This window comes from Sminthopsis crassicaudata, chromosome 1, assembly GCF_048593235.1.
Source record: "Sminthopsis crassicaudata isolate SCR6 chromosome 1, ASM4859323v1, whole genome shotgun sequence".
Lineage (NCBI taxonomy): Eukaryota > Metazoa > Chordata > Mammalia > Dasyuromorphia > Dasyuridae > Sminthopsis > Sminthopsis crassicaudata.
In genome coordinates this window covers 663,857,968-663,877,358 of record NC_133617.1, presented here as the reverse complement: position 1 = coordinate 663,877,358, position 19,391 = coordinate 663,857,968, and the positions used below count along the sequence as shown (strand labels likewise).

Genomic DNA, 19,391 nt, shown 5'->3' with positions numbered 1-19,391 from the left:
TTTCTGAGGTGTCAATACTCAAACTGAAAATCAGACTTCTTGCCAGTAGGAACTGGCACAATCCTGGTTCATATACATTTTTATAATACAATTTTAGAAAATGGAAGAAAGAAAAAGGCAACAGGAAACTTCAACTCTCTTTCTTTCTGCCTGAAGCACTCCAGTCTTGGTTTAGACAAAAGATCCTTTCTTTTTGGAGCCTTCCTTGACTTCATCAACAGTGGTGACCTTTCCCTTGTCTGGACTGCTTATGCTGTGATTGAACTTATCCTGGGGACTTAGGATGTACTGCTTTGCAATATAGTTATTTGGCATGGGCCTTACCTTCCCCTACTAAACTCTTCTGCTGACCAGTAAACATTTAATGAAGCCCTTCTCTACACCAAGTAGTATGCTCAATGTGGGGGACACAAGGAAAAGCCAAAGATAGCTCATGCCCATAAGAAGTTCACAATCAAATGGGAGAGACAACAGGACCCAAAACACTTACAAACAAGCTCAAAGAAGGCTAAGTTGGAAGTTATCAATAGAGAGAAAGTAACAGAATTAAGGAGCCAGAAAGGCTTTCTATAGAAGGTGGGATTTTGGCTGGTATCTGCAAGAATTCACAAGGAAGCTAAGAGGCAGAGTTGGATAAGGGGAGCATTCCAAATTTGGGGTAAAGCCTGTGAAAATGTTCAATGTGGAGATATAGCTTCTTATTCAATGAACAGTATAAAGGCAGTCACTAGATTGAAGGTAAAGGAAAATAGAAAAAGGGTAAGCAAGGCAGGTCCTGAAGGGCTTTGAATGTCAAACATGGAAGCGATAGGGAACTATAGGAATTTATTGAGTAGGGGAGGGATACTATGGTCAGAACTGTGCTTTAGAAAGGTCCTTCGGACAGCTGAGTGGAGGATAGCCTGGAGTAAGCCAGGGAGACCCACCAGCAAGCTATGGAAATAGTCCATGTGGGGGATGATGAGGACTTCTATTGGACAGAAGACAGAGATGTCACAAAGGTACAATCAACAGGACTTGGCAACAGACTGGATATAAGGGGTAAGAGATACTAAGTAGTTAAGGATGACTCCTAAGTTGTGAGCATGAGAGACGGGAAAGATGATGTTGACCTTCATAGTAATAGAGAAGTTTGGAAGGAAGGAGAATTTGGTCTTTTTTAGGGGTGGGGGGAGAAGGATTAAGTTAACATTAAGACAGGGAATATGTCTTATCTTTGTATTCCCTATATACAGTCCCCACACAAAGTACCACATACAATAAGTGCTTAGAAAAGATTTGCTGAATGTATAGGGAGCCCAATAGGTCGTGAACATTAATTACTGTATCTTAAATTTGTAAGATTTTGCTTCTGGTTGGCAGCCTTTTTTGTAGTGGCTAGAAACTGAGTGGATGCCCATCAATTGGAGAATGGCTGAATACATTGTAGTATATTAATATTATGGTATATTATTGTTCTGTAAGAAATGACCAGCAGGATGATTTCAGAAAACCCTGGAGAGACTTACATGAACTGATGCTGAGTGAAATGAGCATGACCAGGAGATCATTATATACTTCAACAACAATACTATATGACGATCAATTCTGATGGACATGGCCCTCTTCAACAATGAGATGAACCAAATCAGTTCCAATAGAGCAGTAATGAACTGAACCAGCTACACCCAGCAAAAGAACTCTGGGAGATGACTATGAACCACTACATAGAATTCCCAATCCCTCTATTTTTGACTGCTTGCATTTTTATTTCCTTCATAGGCTAATTATACACTATTTCAAAAGTCTGATTCTTCTTGTGCAGCAAAATAACTGTATGGACACATATACATATATTGCATTTAACTTATACTTTAACATTTTTAACATGTATTGGTCAACCTGCTATCTGTGGGAGGGGGTAGGGTGGAAGGAGGGGAAAAATTGGAACATAAGGTTTTGCAATTGTCAATGCTGAAAAATTACCCATGCATATATCTTGTAAATTAAAAGCTAGAATTAAAAAAAAAAAAAAAAAAAAAAAAAGATTTTGCTTCTGGTTTTCAAAGCCTTGTTTAAATTCTACCTCCACAGAGAAGCTTTTCCTGGGCATTCCAGTCCATAGTTTTTCTTCTCTTCTCTGAACTGTTATTAATAGTAACTATATCACTTATTCAACACATCATTTAATATAGCATATTGTTACCTTTTTATGGGTCTATATCAACTAGACAGTAAGCTCCCTGAAAGCAGAAACTATGATTCTGTACACCACACAGATCCAGTGGGTTCCTAGACAATCTTATTTACATTAACACTATTGTCTTCTCAGTGTCTCTGGTCCCAAGGACCTTTACAGAATCATAGACCTTTGGGGCTGGTAGTCATCTCAAGGGCCAATTGATCCATTGCCCTGTTGATTTTACATATGAGTAAGCGGACATTCAATGAGATAAAGGGACTGACCTAATCTCCCAGGGCTGGGGAACATTACCAGTAGGTCCAAGGTTTAGCTTTCCTGATTCCCTATCTGCAGCTATTTGTCTTTTCACCTTTTCTGTCCCCAAAGTAATGTAAATAAATACCTCTGCATCATATTTTTCATTGATGGAAGGCTCAGTTGTGATCAGTTTCATTCTGCTAGCAAAACGAAGTGAAGAAAGCTGAAAAACAAATTGTGATCATGAAGTAACTTTTCCTTTCCTAAGTAGCTCTTAGGTCCCTACTAGCCTGACTGCCTCCCCACCCTGGGGTCCTCCAAAAGGGGGCTGGTTCCTATCTGCAAGGACCCTGCCACCTAACTAGGCTGGCCTGATCTTCACCCATGCATTTCTGGCCATGGAACAGTCTTGAAAGTAAAGGTTTGCCTGCTTTCCCAAGAAAATGGCAAAAAGGAAATATTCTTAACTTTGCTTGCCGTTTTTGTTTGTAAAGGGGCAGGGGACTTGAATAGAAACAGGAGAATGCAAGTGGAACTGGGGCTGGAGAGAATTCCCTCTCACCTAAACCTGTGGTATTTAGTTCCAAAGGATGCCATGACAGTTCTTATGCATTCCTTTTTATTGATCTGCTAATATCTGGCTAATCATCTCTGAGCAGAGGTTTTCCTGAAATATGTAGTTAGTGTCTAATGAATGATGGAAGGCTAATGCCCAAAAGCACTAGCTCTCTAAGGCTTAAGCTGGGAGCCTCTAGGCCTATATGGTGACGTTACTTCTTCCCTCCCTGAATAACTTCGGAGAAAACATTTCCTTCTGGCAGGAGGATTTCAATAGTTTCATAAGTCATAATTGGAAATTGCAAAGTCAGTAGATTCAATAGCATTGACAGGGAAACCAATTTGTCTATCATGGTCATTCACTGGTGTGCCTCAAACACAATCATAACACAAACAATCAGAACTGAAAACTCAAAATTAGTTCACTAAGAAAAGAACAAAGTAGAATATTTTACTTGACTATAGAATAAAGTTTATAATCTTTTCAATATAAACTTATCTGTGATTAAAACAGTAAAGTCTTTTATATAAATATCAAAACATTTTAAAAATATGAGAGTTAATTCATCCCATATATTTTTGTCCTTTCTTTCTCTCCTTTCATCTCTCTCTCCACTGAAAAACTCTTTGGAATTAGTATAAGTGTTTCTCTAGACAATGAATTTGGATAAAGTGTTGGCAAGCATTGTGGATTCATAACCCAATGAAACCTTAGGGAGCAGCAGGAAAAACATCTGGCTCTGGTATGTCCTGTCTCTTGATTGACACCTGGGAAGAGCTTTCAGTCTTTTAAAAAATATCTTCCTAACACAAGGTTTTGCAAGGATGAATGTTGAAAACTATCTTTGCATGTATTTTGGAAAAAAAAAAAAAAAGCTATTATAAAAAAACTTCCTATTTGAAAAGGAAGCTATAAGACTGGCTAACACAAAAGACTGAGGATGAGAATGAGAAAGAATTTGTTTAAGTGCTATTTAATTTTAATCAAATGTGCCTTTGTTGACACATTTGGATATGTAAGTATTTTGTTACTTTTTTTTTTTTTTTTTTTAAACTGAGGCAATTGGGGTTAAGTGACTTGCCCAGGATCACACAGCTACGCAGTGTTAAGTGTCTGAGGCCATATTTGAACTCAGGCCCTCCTGACTTTAGGACTGGTCCTCTATCCATTGCATTACCTAGCTGCCCCTATTCTTACATTTTGAAATGGGTTTGTAGTTTAACAGCCCTCTGACTTTGCCTGAAGACAGAGTCCAGGAAAATCTCTGAAATATTAACTCTTGGTAAGGATGATCAGCATTTATCATCTAAACTAAAACTCTCGTTTGTGGTTTAATATGACAGTCTTTGGCTTTAATCATTATACCAGATTTTTTCCTTCTTAAAGCTGAAATTCCACCTTTGAAGAGTACTAGGTAATTAGTGACTTAGGACATTAAATCACAGTCCATAGCATTGAGAGCTAGCCGCCTAACTAGCCCTTGTCTTAGGTGTCTCGAAAGACCCATTTGCTTATGTTCGTTGCAATCAGACCACCAAATGCTCTACAGTTTTAATATCCCTTATATATAATATCTTCAAAATGCAACATTTTGGGGGAAAAAGCTGTTAAGCAGCCCTTTCCAGATAAGTGAAGTTCATTCCTTTAAAAGTATCAACCCTGTTTTAAATTTATGGGATTAGAAAAATTTAAAGATACATCCTAGATTTCTATTCTCTCTTAAACTGAACAGAATCTAAGTGAGTTATTAGGTACTTCCAGTATCTGACTGTGCTATTGTGATAGTGATGCCCTTGGGGCCTCTTTAGGCCAGTAGGACTGATTGCTTCATCTTTCTGCAGATTGCTGGGCTTTTATAGTTTTCCTGATTCCCACTTCATTATCAGGTAGGCAGCAGTCTCTTCTTGTTGCTATCACTTGAGTCTACCTTTAACAAGTTTGCAGTTTTCTAAGCTGCTGATTCTAAACTTCTGGAAGCTGAGAAACGATCATCTACCTGTTAAAAATTGCATATTAAAACAAAATCAATCAGGCTCTGTACTCTGAGGGGGGCTCCAGTGCTGAGTGTCATGTAGTGAGACTTTGTCTCGGCTCTTCCAACAATTCAGAGAAATCCTTTCAATACCTCTGGTTTTACTGATGTTAGAAGTCTGACCTCCAAATAAGTGGTGGGTTACTGTATTCCCTTATATTTTCTAGAACACTTGGCACAGTATTAGTCAGAAAGCAGCATTTCAGAAGTCTCATTAGCTAGATAAATAGGAGCCTGAAGAGTAAAATATACATCTGTTCTTCTACAAGTGGTAGGAAAAAAATCTGGCTCATCAAGCCCTATTTCATTCATCCTTTTGGATTGGAAAGTATAGTATCGTCGTCTCCTAGAAAGATATGTGCATTATGTTTCCACAAAATATCAGCAAACAAAAGTGACCTGTCAGGAATTTCTTGCTGAACAGTTTGTTCTTTTTAGGTTAGTTATTTCTTAACCATTCACTACATCTATTCCCTCTCCTAGCAATAGTAAACCAAGTTTGAGATTTGCAAGATTTGCAGTGTAGTTAATATAGCAGTAGAACAAAGGTATTTGGCTGAGTCTATTTGTTTTAACAAATTTTTTTATAACTGTGTTTCAATGATTGATTTCTTTTGTGATCCTGTATATTTTTAAGTGTTTAAAAACATTCTGAGTTGTCCAAAGACCTTATCAAACTGCCTAAAGAGTCTGTCACACAAAGAAGACTAATATCTGACTTTGTTCCACAATTTTGGATGGACCCAAATTTACTTTAGACTACACTTTTTTACAGAGTAGCCCTATAGCACGGAAGCAAGTGATAATCATGTTCTTTTCAAATGCAAAATCCCCCACATAGAAACAAACTGATTAGACTAGGCCATATCCATCAGGCTTTTCCAGAGCTTAAAATTGTTCCAGGAAAGTTAAAGGCTCTGACATCTGTGGAAGAAAGGAGTGATGGCAAAGTGATTTCACTCTTAATTGATGTGGATAACCTCATACAGATAAAGCTGGAGGTCAGCTAGGTGGCTTAGGACAGCTAGGTGGCACAGTAGATAGAGCAGGCAGCCTGGCACCCAAATTCAAATCTAGCCTCAGGCACTGTGCCTCTGTTTCCTCATTTGTAAAATGAGCTGGAGAAGGAAATGCCAAACCACTCTAGTATCTTTGTCAAGGACATTCTAAATAGGGTCACAAAGTGTTGGACATGACTAACATACAGACTTAGGAAGGGGAAAACCTGAGAAAAGTCCCTGGAAAACATCAAGGTCATCCAACACGAGCACATGCACTCTCTCACTTAGAAATCAGGATTAAGTGACATGCCCAAGGTCACATAGCTAGTATTGGAGACCAAGTTTGAACTCAGGTTCTCCTGACTCCAGAGCCAGTGTTTTATCCACTGTGCCGCTCCACATGTACTCCTTCAACATGTTTACCATCTACTTTTTCCCCAGCTCTTTTCTATCTGACTTCATTATTTATTACTATATTAAAACTTTTATGAAGGACCTTGTAATTGTCAGATTTGAGAACCCTCCTTGAGCCGACTGCATCATTTGATACTAATTGAGAATAACCTTGACATTCTCTGTTTCAAATGATGAGCAGGATACTTTTAGAAAAGCCTAGAAAGAATCATGAACTGATGCTGAATGAAGTGAATAGAATCAGGAGAACATTAGACATAATAACAGCAAGTTTGTGTGATGATCAACTACTACAGACTTTGTTCTCAGTAACGTGGTGATCCATGACAATTCCAATAGACTTGGGACAGAAAATATCATCCACATCCAGAAAGATAACTACGGAGACTGAATGCAGATCAGAGCTGATATACTATTTTGACTTTTTGTTGGCTTTTTCTTTCTCATGGTTTTTTCCTTTTGCTAGATTTTTCTTTCACTATATGACAAATATGGGAATGTTTAAAATGATTGTACATGTATAATCCATATCAAGTTGCTTGCTTTCTTGTGGAAGGGGGAGGGAGAAAAAATTTGGAACTCAAAATCTTACAGAAATGAATGTTGAAAACTATCTTTACTTGTAATTGGAAAAATAAAATACTATTGAGGGGGAAAAAAGAAAGTCTCTATTTCTTGGCTTCTTTGGTACTTATATTTCCTCTTGCAACATTCTGGTAGACATCTATACTTGAATTTTCAGCTGATATAATATATACCTGCTCCAAATCAACTTTATTATTTTCTCCTTCAAATCAGGTCTTGCTCCATTATTTCTATATATTAGAGATATATTGCATGTACATATACATACATATATAATTAGAGATATTCTATATAATAGAAATATATTTCTATATAAGAGATAGGGGCTGACCCTAAGATTCCATTGCTGTGGGGAATTCCAAGGCGATTAGGTTTCAGTATATAGAAATTCCTTCTACTAATATAGTTCACTCTTTCTTTGCAACTTAAAGAGACTTAATGAATTTCCTGGAGCACAAGGGGGCTAAGGGACTTGACTAAGGCCATACAGCCAGTATGTGTCAGAGGTGGTATACTGTGCCACACTGCTTCCTATTTATGTAAATATCAAGACTATTATTGAAGTCACCAGGGCTTGAATTCCCAGACAGCTTTTTCTCTCTCCTTTCACATGTACTGTTTTATCAATGTGTCTTTTTTCTTTTTTTTTCTCTTGAGTCAATAAGAGTTAAATGACTTGTGTAGGGTCCCACAGCTAGGATGTGTCTAAGGCTAGATTTGAACTCAGGTCCTCAGGATCCTAGGGCTGGTTATCTACTTCACCACATAGCTGTCCCAATAATAATAATATCTCCTGAATCCTCTTCCTTTCCTTGTCCCACTGCCTCCACTTTAATTCTGTAAACTTTTCCCACTCTCATTCTCCTTCTCTTCTTCCTCCAATCTTCATACTGTGATTCGGACTTTATGAAGAACAACTCTGATCACATTATTTCATTGCTCCAAATCCTTCAGTGACTCCCCAATGAATAAAGCCTTACCTGTAATTCAAGGTTCTCCATAATCTCCTTTCTAAGCTCATCTTCTCCATTTCCTTCTATGTACCTTTTGCTCAGTCAGACTGGACTGTTTACTTTTCCTTCAACGAAGCCATCCACCTCAGTGCTATTGTTTATAGGTAGTTGTATTATATTGAATGTCTTCCCCTCACATTTTTACTTAACCATCCTTCAAGTCTTAGATCAAATTCTATCTTATCCTTGAAGCTTTCCCTGATCCTGTTATCCAGAAATGTTCTCTTCTTCCTTCTTCTAGTACAATATACTTCTCTACTTTGCTTACTTGTATGGTTATTTGTCTTAGCTCCGTTATGGGATAAATCTTTAAGAGATGAAGACTGATTTTATATTCAAATTCCCTACAATACTATACAGTCATTTGCACACAGTTGATTTTCAATTAATATTTGCCAAATTGAATGCCTATGCCATAGCAGGTCTTGTGAATTTATCCTTGAAAATCAAGTGTTTTTGGAAAAGGGATTTTAATTGGATCCATAAGAAATACTTCTCCTCTTTTGCCCATTCTTGAGGCAAAGGGCAATTCACGTTCTTGGGAAGAAAATATATCCCAAAAAGTAACTGTCCCCTCTACTTACTGTCTCGTCCAACTGAGTGGCTTCACCATAGACATTTGCCACAATAACCATGTTACAATTTCCTCCTGTAAAGGAAGAAGACAGAAGGCCATGAGCCACAAGGCTTTTATGGCAAGACATCACTTTAGTGTTCTAGTAACTAGAGAATAGGGATAGCAACGAGGCCGTGATTTTGTTTTACCAATGCAAGATGTCATCTTCTATGCATCTGGTGCCCTAGAGGTTTCCCCAAAATAAGAAGGGGATCAAGAACCTTGACCAGGATCCTGTGACCAGAAGGTGTCAGAGGCTGGTCCTATCTTTTTGGTTCCAAGGCCAAGCTCTGCCAACCATGCCAGAATGCCTCTAATAATTAGGGAGGGGAGCAGGTGTGTATGGTGGAAAAGAAACACTCAACAAAGAAGAAAAAAATGAGATGCACACACTGAGAAAGGAGAGAGAGGAGATGGTAGGAAGGGAAGAAAAAAAATAAAAAATAGAAATCAGGAGAAGAAAAGTAAACACAGAATGGAAAATACAGAAGAGAAACTCAGATAGACAAAGAACATCTGCTTTTGATTCACTCTACTATGTTTGATGGTTACTGGCAAAGGAATATATAAAAGGATAAACCTGAAAAGAAGAGAAAAGGAGACTGTAGTCTCAATAGAATTCAAATATCTTTTGAATGATTTGACAAAAGCAATAGTGCCTATTGTTGGCTCTTATATAATATGCCTTGATGGACAATGACTCCCAGATTGCCTTCTGGATTATAAGCCAGAAAATTTTTTTTTTACTGCTTTATATCAATTTAAATTATGATGTCCTTACCTAATGAGTCTTTCAGAGCATGGGTGAGCTTGCACTGTCGGAAGGGGACATGTTCTCTCTTTCGGTCTCCTAAAGCAATAATAGCCTGCTCCAGGAAGGACAAAGATTTGTTGATATACGTGGCTTCCTTCAGGATTTGTCCTTCTGACTATAATACAAAAAAAAAGTCAAATGGTTCAGACACTTTAGCTGGAGAGGTCAGCTCTGCTCAGTGGGTATTACTATTCTCCCAATCACTCAGGACCAGAATCTCAGAACCATCATCCATTTCCAGTCAGGCACAAATTCTCTAAATTCTTCTTTCACAATAACAATGATTTATTAAATGTCTGCTATATTCAGAGCCCAGTGTGAGATGAGAATGTGGGGAAATCTGAAATTTAGCTAAGACATAGTTAGTTCTCTTCCCTCATGCTGTTTGTATAGTAACAAAAAAAGTAAAGAGAAATTAGCTAAAAACACAGAAAGCTTTTATGGTGCTAAATAAATGAAACAGATTCTTGCAAACCTAAGAGCTGTATGGCTATGGGGATCAGGGAAGGTTTTGTAGAAGAGGTAGCATTTGGTTTGCCTCTAAACAATGTGTAGGAATTCAACAAACATAGGGAATAGAATAAGTGGAAAGATAGAGGCAGGACAGAGCAGTGTGTATGAGAGGTAGTCCATTCTGAATGAAAGTGACAAGTAGGAGATGAAGCTGGCAGAATAGGACAGTGCCAGATGGCCTTGGATCTTGAATGCCTGACACATGAGTTTTTACTTTAATCACTGTGCAATGAGTTTTGAGCAAAAAGTGACACGATCAGACTTATGCTTATGAAAGCTTTTTTTTTTTTTTTTTCTGGCAGTAATGTAAAAAATGAACTGGATTTCTCTTTTTATTCTATAATTTAGATGAAAATGCTCATTTTATTTGCCATAAAAGTTCAGAATAAAAAAGAAATTAAATGAAAATCTTTTTTAAAAATTCAATTCGGAGAAAGCAGGAGAAAGACCTGTTATGAAGCTATTGGCCTGGGAAAATAGAAATGAAGGCCTGTAAGAGAGTAGTAGAACAAATAGAAAGACAGGATGGATATGATTTTTGGGTTTTTTTGGTCATTTTTGTCATTTCCAGCTCTTTTTGATCCCATTTGGAATTTTCTTGACAAAAATACTGCAGTGATTTACCATTTCCTTCTCCAGCTCATTTTACAAATGAGGAAACTGAAGAGTTAGGTGACTTGGCTAGAGTCATACAGCTAGTAAGTGTCTGAGACCAGATTTGAACTCAGGAATATGATGATTCTTAACTCTAGGCTCATCATTACTATCCATTATCAACTCAACCACCTACCTGCCAAATACTGGACATAATAAGATTCTATTTATTAAGGCCTAAGCCATGGAAGCCTTTATTTATTTATTATTGGGAACATAAAAACAGAAAATGAAACAAGATTTAGCCTTCAGGGAGCTTATATTTTATTGAGCTGGGAATAACATGTACACAGATAAAGTATAGATTAAGAAAAAAGAGAGAGCAACTGGAGGGCTCAAGAAAGGCCTTTTCCAGAATTGGCACAGAAACTAGGGATCTAAGAGTAGTTGTGAGGAGATGGGGCATTCTAGGTATTGAGACCAGAGCTGGCATGTTGCATTTGGTAAACACTTGAGTTGGCATGAAGGGAAATAACATGAAATAAGTCTAAAAACACAGTCAAGAGATTGGGGAGAGCTTTACTGCTTTGTTGTAGCAAGAACTAGGGCAAGGATAAGGTGAGAGAGCCAATTAACTGGGGAATGGCTGACGCCTGATATGTAAATGGAATGGAATGTTATCACTCTATGAAATGAGGAAAGGGAGAGATTCAGAGAGAACTGGAAAGAGTCTATGAACTAATTCAGAGTAAAATGAGAATGAGGAAGCAAATTCATATGAATAAAACATTTTAAAGGGAAACAACTATGAAAAACTTAGGAATTCTGATTGATCCAGTGACCACTTGGAATTCCAGAAGATTGAAGATGCTATTCAGGTGACACAACTGGGAGTGCTTTGTTTAATTTATAGTATCTACGCTTGTCTCCTCAACAAGACTCTTTAATGATAGATATTGTATCTCATATTTTATATATCAGTGCCTATTAAACTTGGGCATATAGTAGAATCCATTAATTTCTTGCTGAAAGAATTAAATTAAAACCTGAGTTCACCTTACTGTACCAGGCTTTTTAAAGGGAGGAAATGCAAACTTTCAGAATGTCTTATATTAATCTAACTCCTCTGGAAAAGAAACCCTTAAGACTTTTCAGTTCTACTTTTTTTCTGTGGCCTAAAGGAGTTTCTACTTCAAACAAGATCTTTTTCATACAGAATTTTTATTCTTAACTTTACAGATGGTTCTAAAAGCCTAAGAAAATTCATTTGGAGCTGGTAATTGTGGAATGTCAGAGTTGGAAAGAACATCAACATTTTGTAGCTCAACCTAATCTTAAGCATTGAAGGTCTCTACAATATCCTTAACAAGTGGTCATTTCCATCTTTAAAGAGATTCCAAGTATGGGTTACTCTTTACCTCATAATTCCATTTTCAATCAATAAATAAAATTAATGTTATTGTTATGATATTTTTTATTTTACTTTGATGAACTCTACCTTTCTCCATCTTCCATTTGTTCTAGTTCTATTTACTGGAACCAAGAAGCCCAACCCTTCCTTCCATATAACATCCCATAACCTTCTTTTCTCTGTGCTAGACTTTCTTAGTTCCTTCCATTGATCTTCCTGTAGCATGATCTCAAAATATTGTCACAATTATGATTGTCCTATTTTAATAGATATGAACCAATTGGTTAAAATTTTGAGAAAAAATTTAAGCAAATGATCAGATAGGCTCACTTCATAACCCGGATCAATTCCTATATGGAAAAATTAAGTCTAGAAATAATTGAACAGTCTAAGTTTGTAAGATAATAGCCATTTGCTTTGGTCTTCTTTCTTCATTCTGACTTGTACACTGGGTATTCCAAGTTATATGTTGTCATTAAAACCCTACATACAAACATACATCTCTCACAACTGATTCCAGAGCCTGTCTGCAAGGTTTCAAATCATTCAATCAGCTGCTCTCATAGGGTTATTTTAAATGTATTATAAATGTAATAACCATCAATAAAATAACTATACAAACATAAAAGGGGGGCGGGGGAGAAACACACACAAACCCAGTATCCTTTAACAAGTCAGAATCAACAAAAAACAACTAAGATTCCTTTGTTTTGTGTCCCCCTTGAGGCCAGGTTCAAGCATTGCCATTAAAAACCTGTATTTTTCCTGTCTTTTCTGATCAATATAGATATTATTTGGACTCTACAGATTTTATTCAATCACCTCATACTGATTTTTTTAATATTTTCTGGTATGTTTTATATTATTGCGTTTTTATGGCACTATGTTGTTGTTCAGTCATTCTCATTTGCACCTAACTCTTTCACCCTACTTTTTTTTTTTTTTTTTTTTGGCAGAAATAGTGGAGTGATTGGCCATTTCATTCTCCAGCTCATTTTACAGATAAGAAAACTGAGCCAAGCAAAAGTGAGTGACTTGCCCAGGGTCACACATAGCTAATAAGTGTCTGAGCCCAGATCTGAACACACAAAGAGGAATCTTTCTCCCCCCCCCCCACCCCCGGCTGGGGTTAAGTGACTTGCCCAAGGTCACACAGATAGGTGTTAAATGTCTGAGACCAGATTTGAACTAGAGTCCTCCTGAATTCAAGGATGGTGCTCTATCCACTATGCCACCTAACTGCCCCAAGAGGAATCTTTCCAACTCTGGGCCTGTTGTTCTATACACTGCACCACCTAGCTACTCTTGGCTGACACTATTATTCCATTAACTTAATATAACAATTTAATTATCTATTTCCCAATTATTGGATATTTAGGTTATTTCCTTCTTTTCATCTTAAAAACAAAAAAATGAATACTTTTGTACAAGTAGGAGGTTCTTTTTTCTTTTAGAGGATGGTTTGGGAAGAGTGTTCTGGCAATGGAAGCTCTGGGTCAAGAGGTATGATTAATTGGTGAATATAAGGAGGAAATGTAAAAGGGATAAAAGGTCCTATATTTGTTTTCAAAAAATAAATGACATAAATATAGGATGGGGAAAATAGACAACACTGTGTGAAAAATATCTTGAGGTTTTTCAAATGAACCAATGGCAGCAAAAAACAAACAAACAAAAAAAAAAAAAACAAAAAACAAACAAACAACCCTAATGGAATATTAAGTCTAATCAATAGAGGCTTAGTGCCCAGAATAAAAAGTCCACTTCATTATTTCCTAATCGGACCACATCTGTAGCATAGCTATATTTAGTTATGGTGCATTTTAGAAATACTATCCACAAGCTGGAGCACATCCAGGAGAGTGATTAGAAGGGTAGAGACAACCATATGGGGATCAATGAAGGAATTAGGGATGTTTTGCTTAGAGAAGAGCAAACTTGGTGAGGGAGAAGTGAAAAGGAAAAATGATAGTAGGCCTCAAGTATTTTAAGGATTGATAAGTGGAAGAATTGAACTGATTGCGTTTGTCCCAGACATTGTCCCAGAACGAGATGTAGTAGTCAGTTTTTGGGAGCTGGATTATTACTTTATATGAGAAAACAAAGTTATTCAATAAGTAGAATGCTCAGAAATGATGGGTTGGTTTCCTATCAGTGGAGACCCTCAAACTCAAGTTTATGATGAGGGTATTATATAGAGGGCAATCTTGCTCAGGACCTGGTTGGATTAGATAATCTCAATCTGCTACTTTTTGACTCAACTTAAGAGCCAAGGCCCCCATATTCACTGAAAGCAATAATTTCTTTGTCCAAAAATATATTTGAATGTAAACACATAAAAGCTCAACAAAATTTCACCTCAATTCAGTTTCACATTCTTACATCATGATTTATATTTTACTATCATCTTGATTAATTGATCCATCTATCTAGACACTTGATTTCTTTCTTGTTCATGGTCACTGAAACTTGCCTGATCCTCCAAACCTTAACCAATTATATATTATCTTCAACCTACCCTTCACTTTTGCTAAATATTGCTCTGATTTCATTTAGTGACCTGATAATTAGTGGGGTCTTTGTCTACAGATACCATCCTCCATACTTGGAATGTCTTCTTTCTCCCACAATACTTCTGCATATTGAACTTTTGAATTTATTTCAAGGCCCAATTCAAGTGCCCCTCTCTTTCTACCAATGTAGAAAGTAGGAGTGCGTGTGGCAAGGACAGCAGCCCATTGCCCTCAGCTACACCAGTGTAGCCTATGTTTTACTGGCATCAATCACTCTCCTCCATAGCCTGTTTTAGCAGACTCTCTGCTAACTTTTCCAGTTTTAGGTTTGTTTGGGTTTATTTTCCTTCCTACCTCACCTACTGGATTTGATCTTTTCAGTGAAACCTGTCCTGGCTCAAAGTGGCCTTTGCCTTAAGGCCAGACCACAGCTTGGACCATGCCTTTTTCCCCCAGGAAGGCTTTTCTTCAAGCCCTGGTGAATGTTTTTAATTACCTTTATGGTAGTCCCATTTCCTTTCTGGGTGGCAAGAATACAACCCATTTTAAGCTTACATCACGTCCTTCTCCAAAATTTATAGCCCATGCTGTATAATTCAACATCTGATTATAGTGTCTAGTATTGTTTGCTATTGATTGATGGAATTGTCACAATGTCAGATAGTACTTTGAAACTAGGAGAGATGGGAAATCAAGAATCACCTTGTTCTGTTCTTTGACTCCCCTACCATTGATTCCTACCATTTTCCAAGAGCTATCTTAAAAGCCAAGCCCTCTCCTAAGCTTTTTCTGATTTCCCTAGCCAGAAGTGATTTCCTCTAAACTTTCATAGTATTTCATGTGAACCTTTTATGGTTATATCAAATTATATTTTGCATTCACAATTTATGAACGTGTAGTCTATCATTATTGCATTATAAATTCTTTGAGGAGAACCATTTGTAGAATACCTTGCTCATAGTAGGTAATAAATGTTTGTTAAATGAACATTTTCTCCTAGCTACTTACCCCAGTCTTCCCCACTCTCTCAGAACCTGCCAAATCCACCAAATTAATTTTAGAAGTTATGTACTTCTCATCAGATAAGCTTCTTGAATGAGCCTGGGGAATAATTAAATAGAAATTAAACAAAAGAAACAATATATATAATAGGTTAATTGTATGAAGTAGTCAATTATCTCTATCTTTTGAGAGATGGAGTGATATTGCCTACCTCAATATATATTGTAAAAATGCAATGAGATCTAGATGAATTTTTGTTCATCGTGTGAGAAGCTATTATCCTATTAGTCTCTCCCTGAAAATAAAGGAAAAAACATTTTAGAATAATAACAACAACATTCAGTTCATGTTTCCACTATTAATGCCATAGAACTATGTCACTATATTATGCCAATAAATTTTGCAACCTTCTACTTGGCTCTTAGGAATATCCTCCACACATATCTTTTCCTGTCCACAGTGCTTTTTACAAGTTTAGAAGATAAAAGTTACTAAGAATTTCAATCATGAGCTCCTCCCTGTTTTTACCTGGGACCAGAGACTTAATCCATTCTTATTTACCTTTATCTATTTCCTATTTCTACCCATCCCAACAGATTATAATCTGAGTTGAGGTGAACAAAGTTATCTATTTTTTCCCCCCTCTTTTTAGCTGGAGAAAGAGCTAACAACTTATGAAACTGTTAAGGGATAGTTTGAGTTTCTTGTTATATATTAAATTTAGATGGCTATTGAATTTGTACCAGTTCTATTTGTTTAAATGTATTTGGGAAGATTTGAAAAAAAAAAAAAAGATTAAATTACTGAGGTTTAAGTTTCTAAATTTTCTAAATTTAAGTTTCTAAAGTTTCTAAAACTTAATTTGGCTTTTTGCTGTGTAACCTTGGCTGGGGGTTTAGAACCATACATTTCATGGAACTGAGAATTTATCAAGTTGTTTTAATACTTTTTTTTTTTTTTAAAAGAGAGAACAATTCTCATGAAGATTCACCTAGTAGGCACAAATTGGTATAGACACAAAGGAAAATGAAGGAATTGAAGTAGGCAGCCATTCTTTTTGACAGCCTCTTCCCCACAACCCTACCCCCCACACCAAACCTTTCCTCTGAGATGTAGTTTATCAAATTTTGAAAGGAAAGCAATTTTCCAAAATGAGAGTTGATAAGGATGCTACATCTACCCTGAGAGGAGAACTGATTTCTCTAGGCTTGCAGAGTCCTGTTCTTCGAAAAGCCTTTCAAAAATGAACATCTTCCTTTATTGTTATTTTTGTCAAATTGATGCGTATGAGGTAAAATTCCAGAATTATTTTAACTTGAATTTATCTTATTAATAATTTGAAGCATTCTTTCATATGACTATTGATAACTTTTATTTCTTCTTTTGAAAACTGTTCATTTCTTTTGGCCAGTTATTGATTGGGGAATGGTTCTTAACTTCACTTTTGCACTAATTCCCTTTGTATCTTGGAAATCTGATCTGATAGTAAATCTGATTTTATAGTAAAAATTTTCCCAATTAGCTGGCTGTTCTTTAATTATAACTGCATTGATGTTGTTCTACATATTTCATCTTTTATAATCACCTCTCATTTAAAGTTTTCTTGATTTTTTTATATCACCAAAATTTCTCCCAGGATTTTCCCTTTTCTCAGAGAGTCATACCATATTACAAATAATATTTTAAAGAAAATGAAAATAAAATTGATCAATAAATCAATATATAATACTCATGAACTTCCTATAACTAATGTATGAGCAGGAGGGGATGTTCTCATATCTCTTCAAAAAGCTATGCTTTTTTTTTGGTAATTTTGCAGCACTCACTTTTGATCATTTCATGATCATTCTTTTCATTTACATTGTTATAGTCAATGTGTATATTGTGTTCTTGACTCTGCTTACTTCATGTTACTCTTTCCATATTTTATTGTATTATATTCATTTATTTTATTATATTCATAATATTCTATTACATTTCTGTGCAATTTGTTTAGATGTTCCACAATCCACTTTGTTTTCAATTTTTTTTTTTTTGCTATCATAAAAAAAATGCTACTATAAATGGGGATCCTTTTTCTTCACTAATAAGAATCGTTGGGACATAAGCCTAGTTGTGAAATGTCTGGGTAAAAGGATATGGACATTTCCATCACTTGTATAATTCCAAATTGCTTACCAAAATTATTATATTGATTTACAGCTCAAAACTTAAACAAGTGTTCCTATCTTCCCACATATTTCCCTCTAACATTGCCTAGTCCTATCCTTTATCATCTTTGCCAATTTTAAGAGTATAAGGTGAAACTTTACCAAAAAAAGGTGATCTGATCTGCATTTCTCTTACTATTAGTGCTTTAGAATATTTTTCCATACAATTGTTAATAGTTTACTATTTTGAGAATTATTAATATTCTTTGACTACATATCAGGGAAAGGCATCTGTGGTGTGTGTATGTGTAAATTAATTGTTTTTTGAATGCCATACCTTATTAGAGAAATTTGATATATTTTCCCCTCTTTTTAAATTTCCCTTCTTATCATAGGTACATTATGTTTGTGCAGAAACTTTTCAGCATCAGCTGATAAAAGTTATAGTCCCCAATTAATACAAGTAATGAATCCTGTGAGATAGTCATAATATACAAATTCATACTAAGGAAAATTCTAAATGCATATAAAATATGGCCATTGGTTTCAGGCTAATTAAAATATGTGATGAAAAAAATTTTAAATTAATTTATTTGTTAACATTAATAAAACAGCAAAAGATAAAAAATTATTTCTCATTCAGGCTTATTACAAAGTAGAAAACAGAGTTTAAAAGTTAAAAATAATTACTGATTAGCCTACAATAATATGACAAAAACGGTTATTGTAATTTAAAATATTTTAGCATTGTAAATTAAACTACCATCTTCTTTAAATCTTCATATAACTGCTAGATAATAGAGAACTTGTTAATGAATTTTTATGTTCACATTTTCCCACAATGAACCAAGAATAGTTGGATGACCTGGGACATCATCTAAGATTAGTAAGGATCGAAACATGATATTGTTGTCCTTGACATATTTTTCCAACTGGGCTAAAATGATTTTAAAATCAATCTTTAAAAACAGCTTGAATCACCCATGCTTTCTTACTTGACTGCTAAAGAACTATAAACAATCAATGGTTGTGGTCTTTCAAAGTGTGAGGATTTTGAGACTGATATACATTCATTTTAATTTAAATCACTTTCTGCATTATCTTCCAGCAAGTGTCTTTTGTAAAATTATATTTCAAACCCAAAATTAAAGCATTCTAACATTTTGTCCTTTTTTTTTTTTTTTTTGGTTACTATGAGCTATATATAATTCATGCTACTCAATTACATCAAATGTAATACAGATTTTTTTTCTTAGAAAGATAAATTCTAGAAAGTATTCCTTTCCAGAATAAGCATGTTTTATCCATATTAAAATTTTGTTGATCACATAGCTACCCATTTTATTATTTTATTTAAAACATCAAGACATTTAGCTGTTGTATCTTCATCTACATCGGCTGTTATCTCTAGTAACTTTAACACTATGCAACTGACTTGGATTTTCATAGGGATTGAACCAACCAATTCTTACTTGAACAGGAATGCATTTTTAAAAACTGCAATCTTGAATTCATATAGCTAAAAGATGATTCATTTCTATCATTGCAATATTTCTATTCCTTGTCAAATGTTCACAAAACACAAAAGACTGATACAACTGTCTTTTTAAAAATTATATTTCAAACAATAGATTAAGGCATTCTAACATCTTGTCCTCTTTTTTTGGTTACTATGAGCTGTATATAGTTCATGCTACTCAATTAATTACATCAATTTTTGTCCTAATGTAATAACAAGTATCTCATTTATTGTGT

The 19,391-nt window shown here is 35.5% G+C and overlaps 2 protein-coding genes across 9 annotated transcripts in view; one reads left to right on the top strand and one right to left on the bottom strand.

Annotated features, from left to right (window-relative positions):
* Positions 1–19,391, bottom strand: part of KIF9 (kinesin family member 9) — a 68,344-nt gene that overhangs the window by 17,761 nt on the left and 31,192 nt on the right. For 7 of the 8 annotated variants that reach the window (XM_074310622.1, XM_074310703.1, XM_074310450.1 and 4 more), the window contains 5 exons: positions 15,698–15,781; positions 15,493–15,585; positions 9,421–9,568; positions 8,608–8,672; positions 2,565–2,642 (listed from right to left, as the gene is read on the bottom strand). In XM_074310622.1, coding sequence (XP_074166723.1) covers positions 2,565–2,642; positions 8,608–8,672; positions 9,421–9,568; positions 15,493–15,585; positions 15,698–15,781 — 468 coding nt within the window. The remainder of the gene's footprint in view (positions 1–2,564; positions 2,643–8,607; positions 8,673–9,420; positions 9,569–15,492; positions 15,586–15,697; positions 15,782–19,391) is intronic. The other variant, XM_074310792.1, reaches the window with a different exon arrangement.
* LOC141566768 (tubulin delta chain-like) overlaps positions 1–19,391 on the top strand; it is a 118,132-nt gene that overhangs the window by 94,520 nt on the left and 4,221 nt on the right. The gene's annotated exons all lie outside the window — the stretch shown is intronic.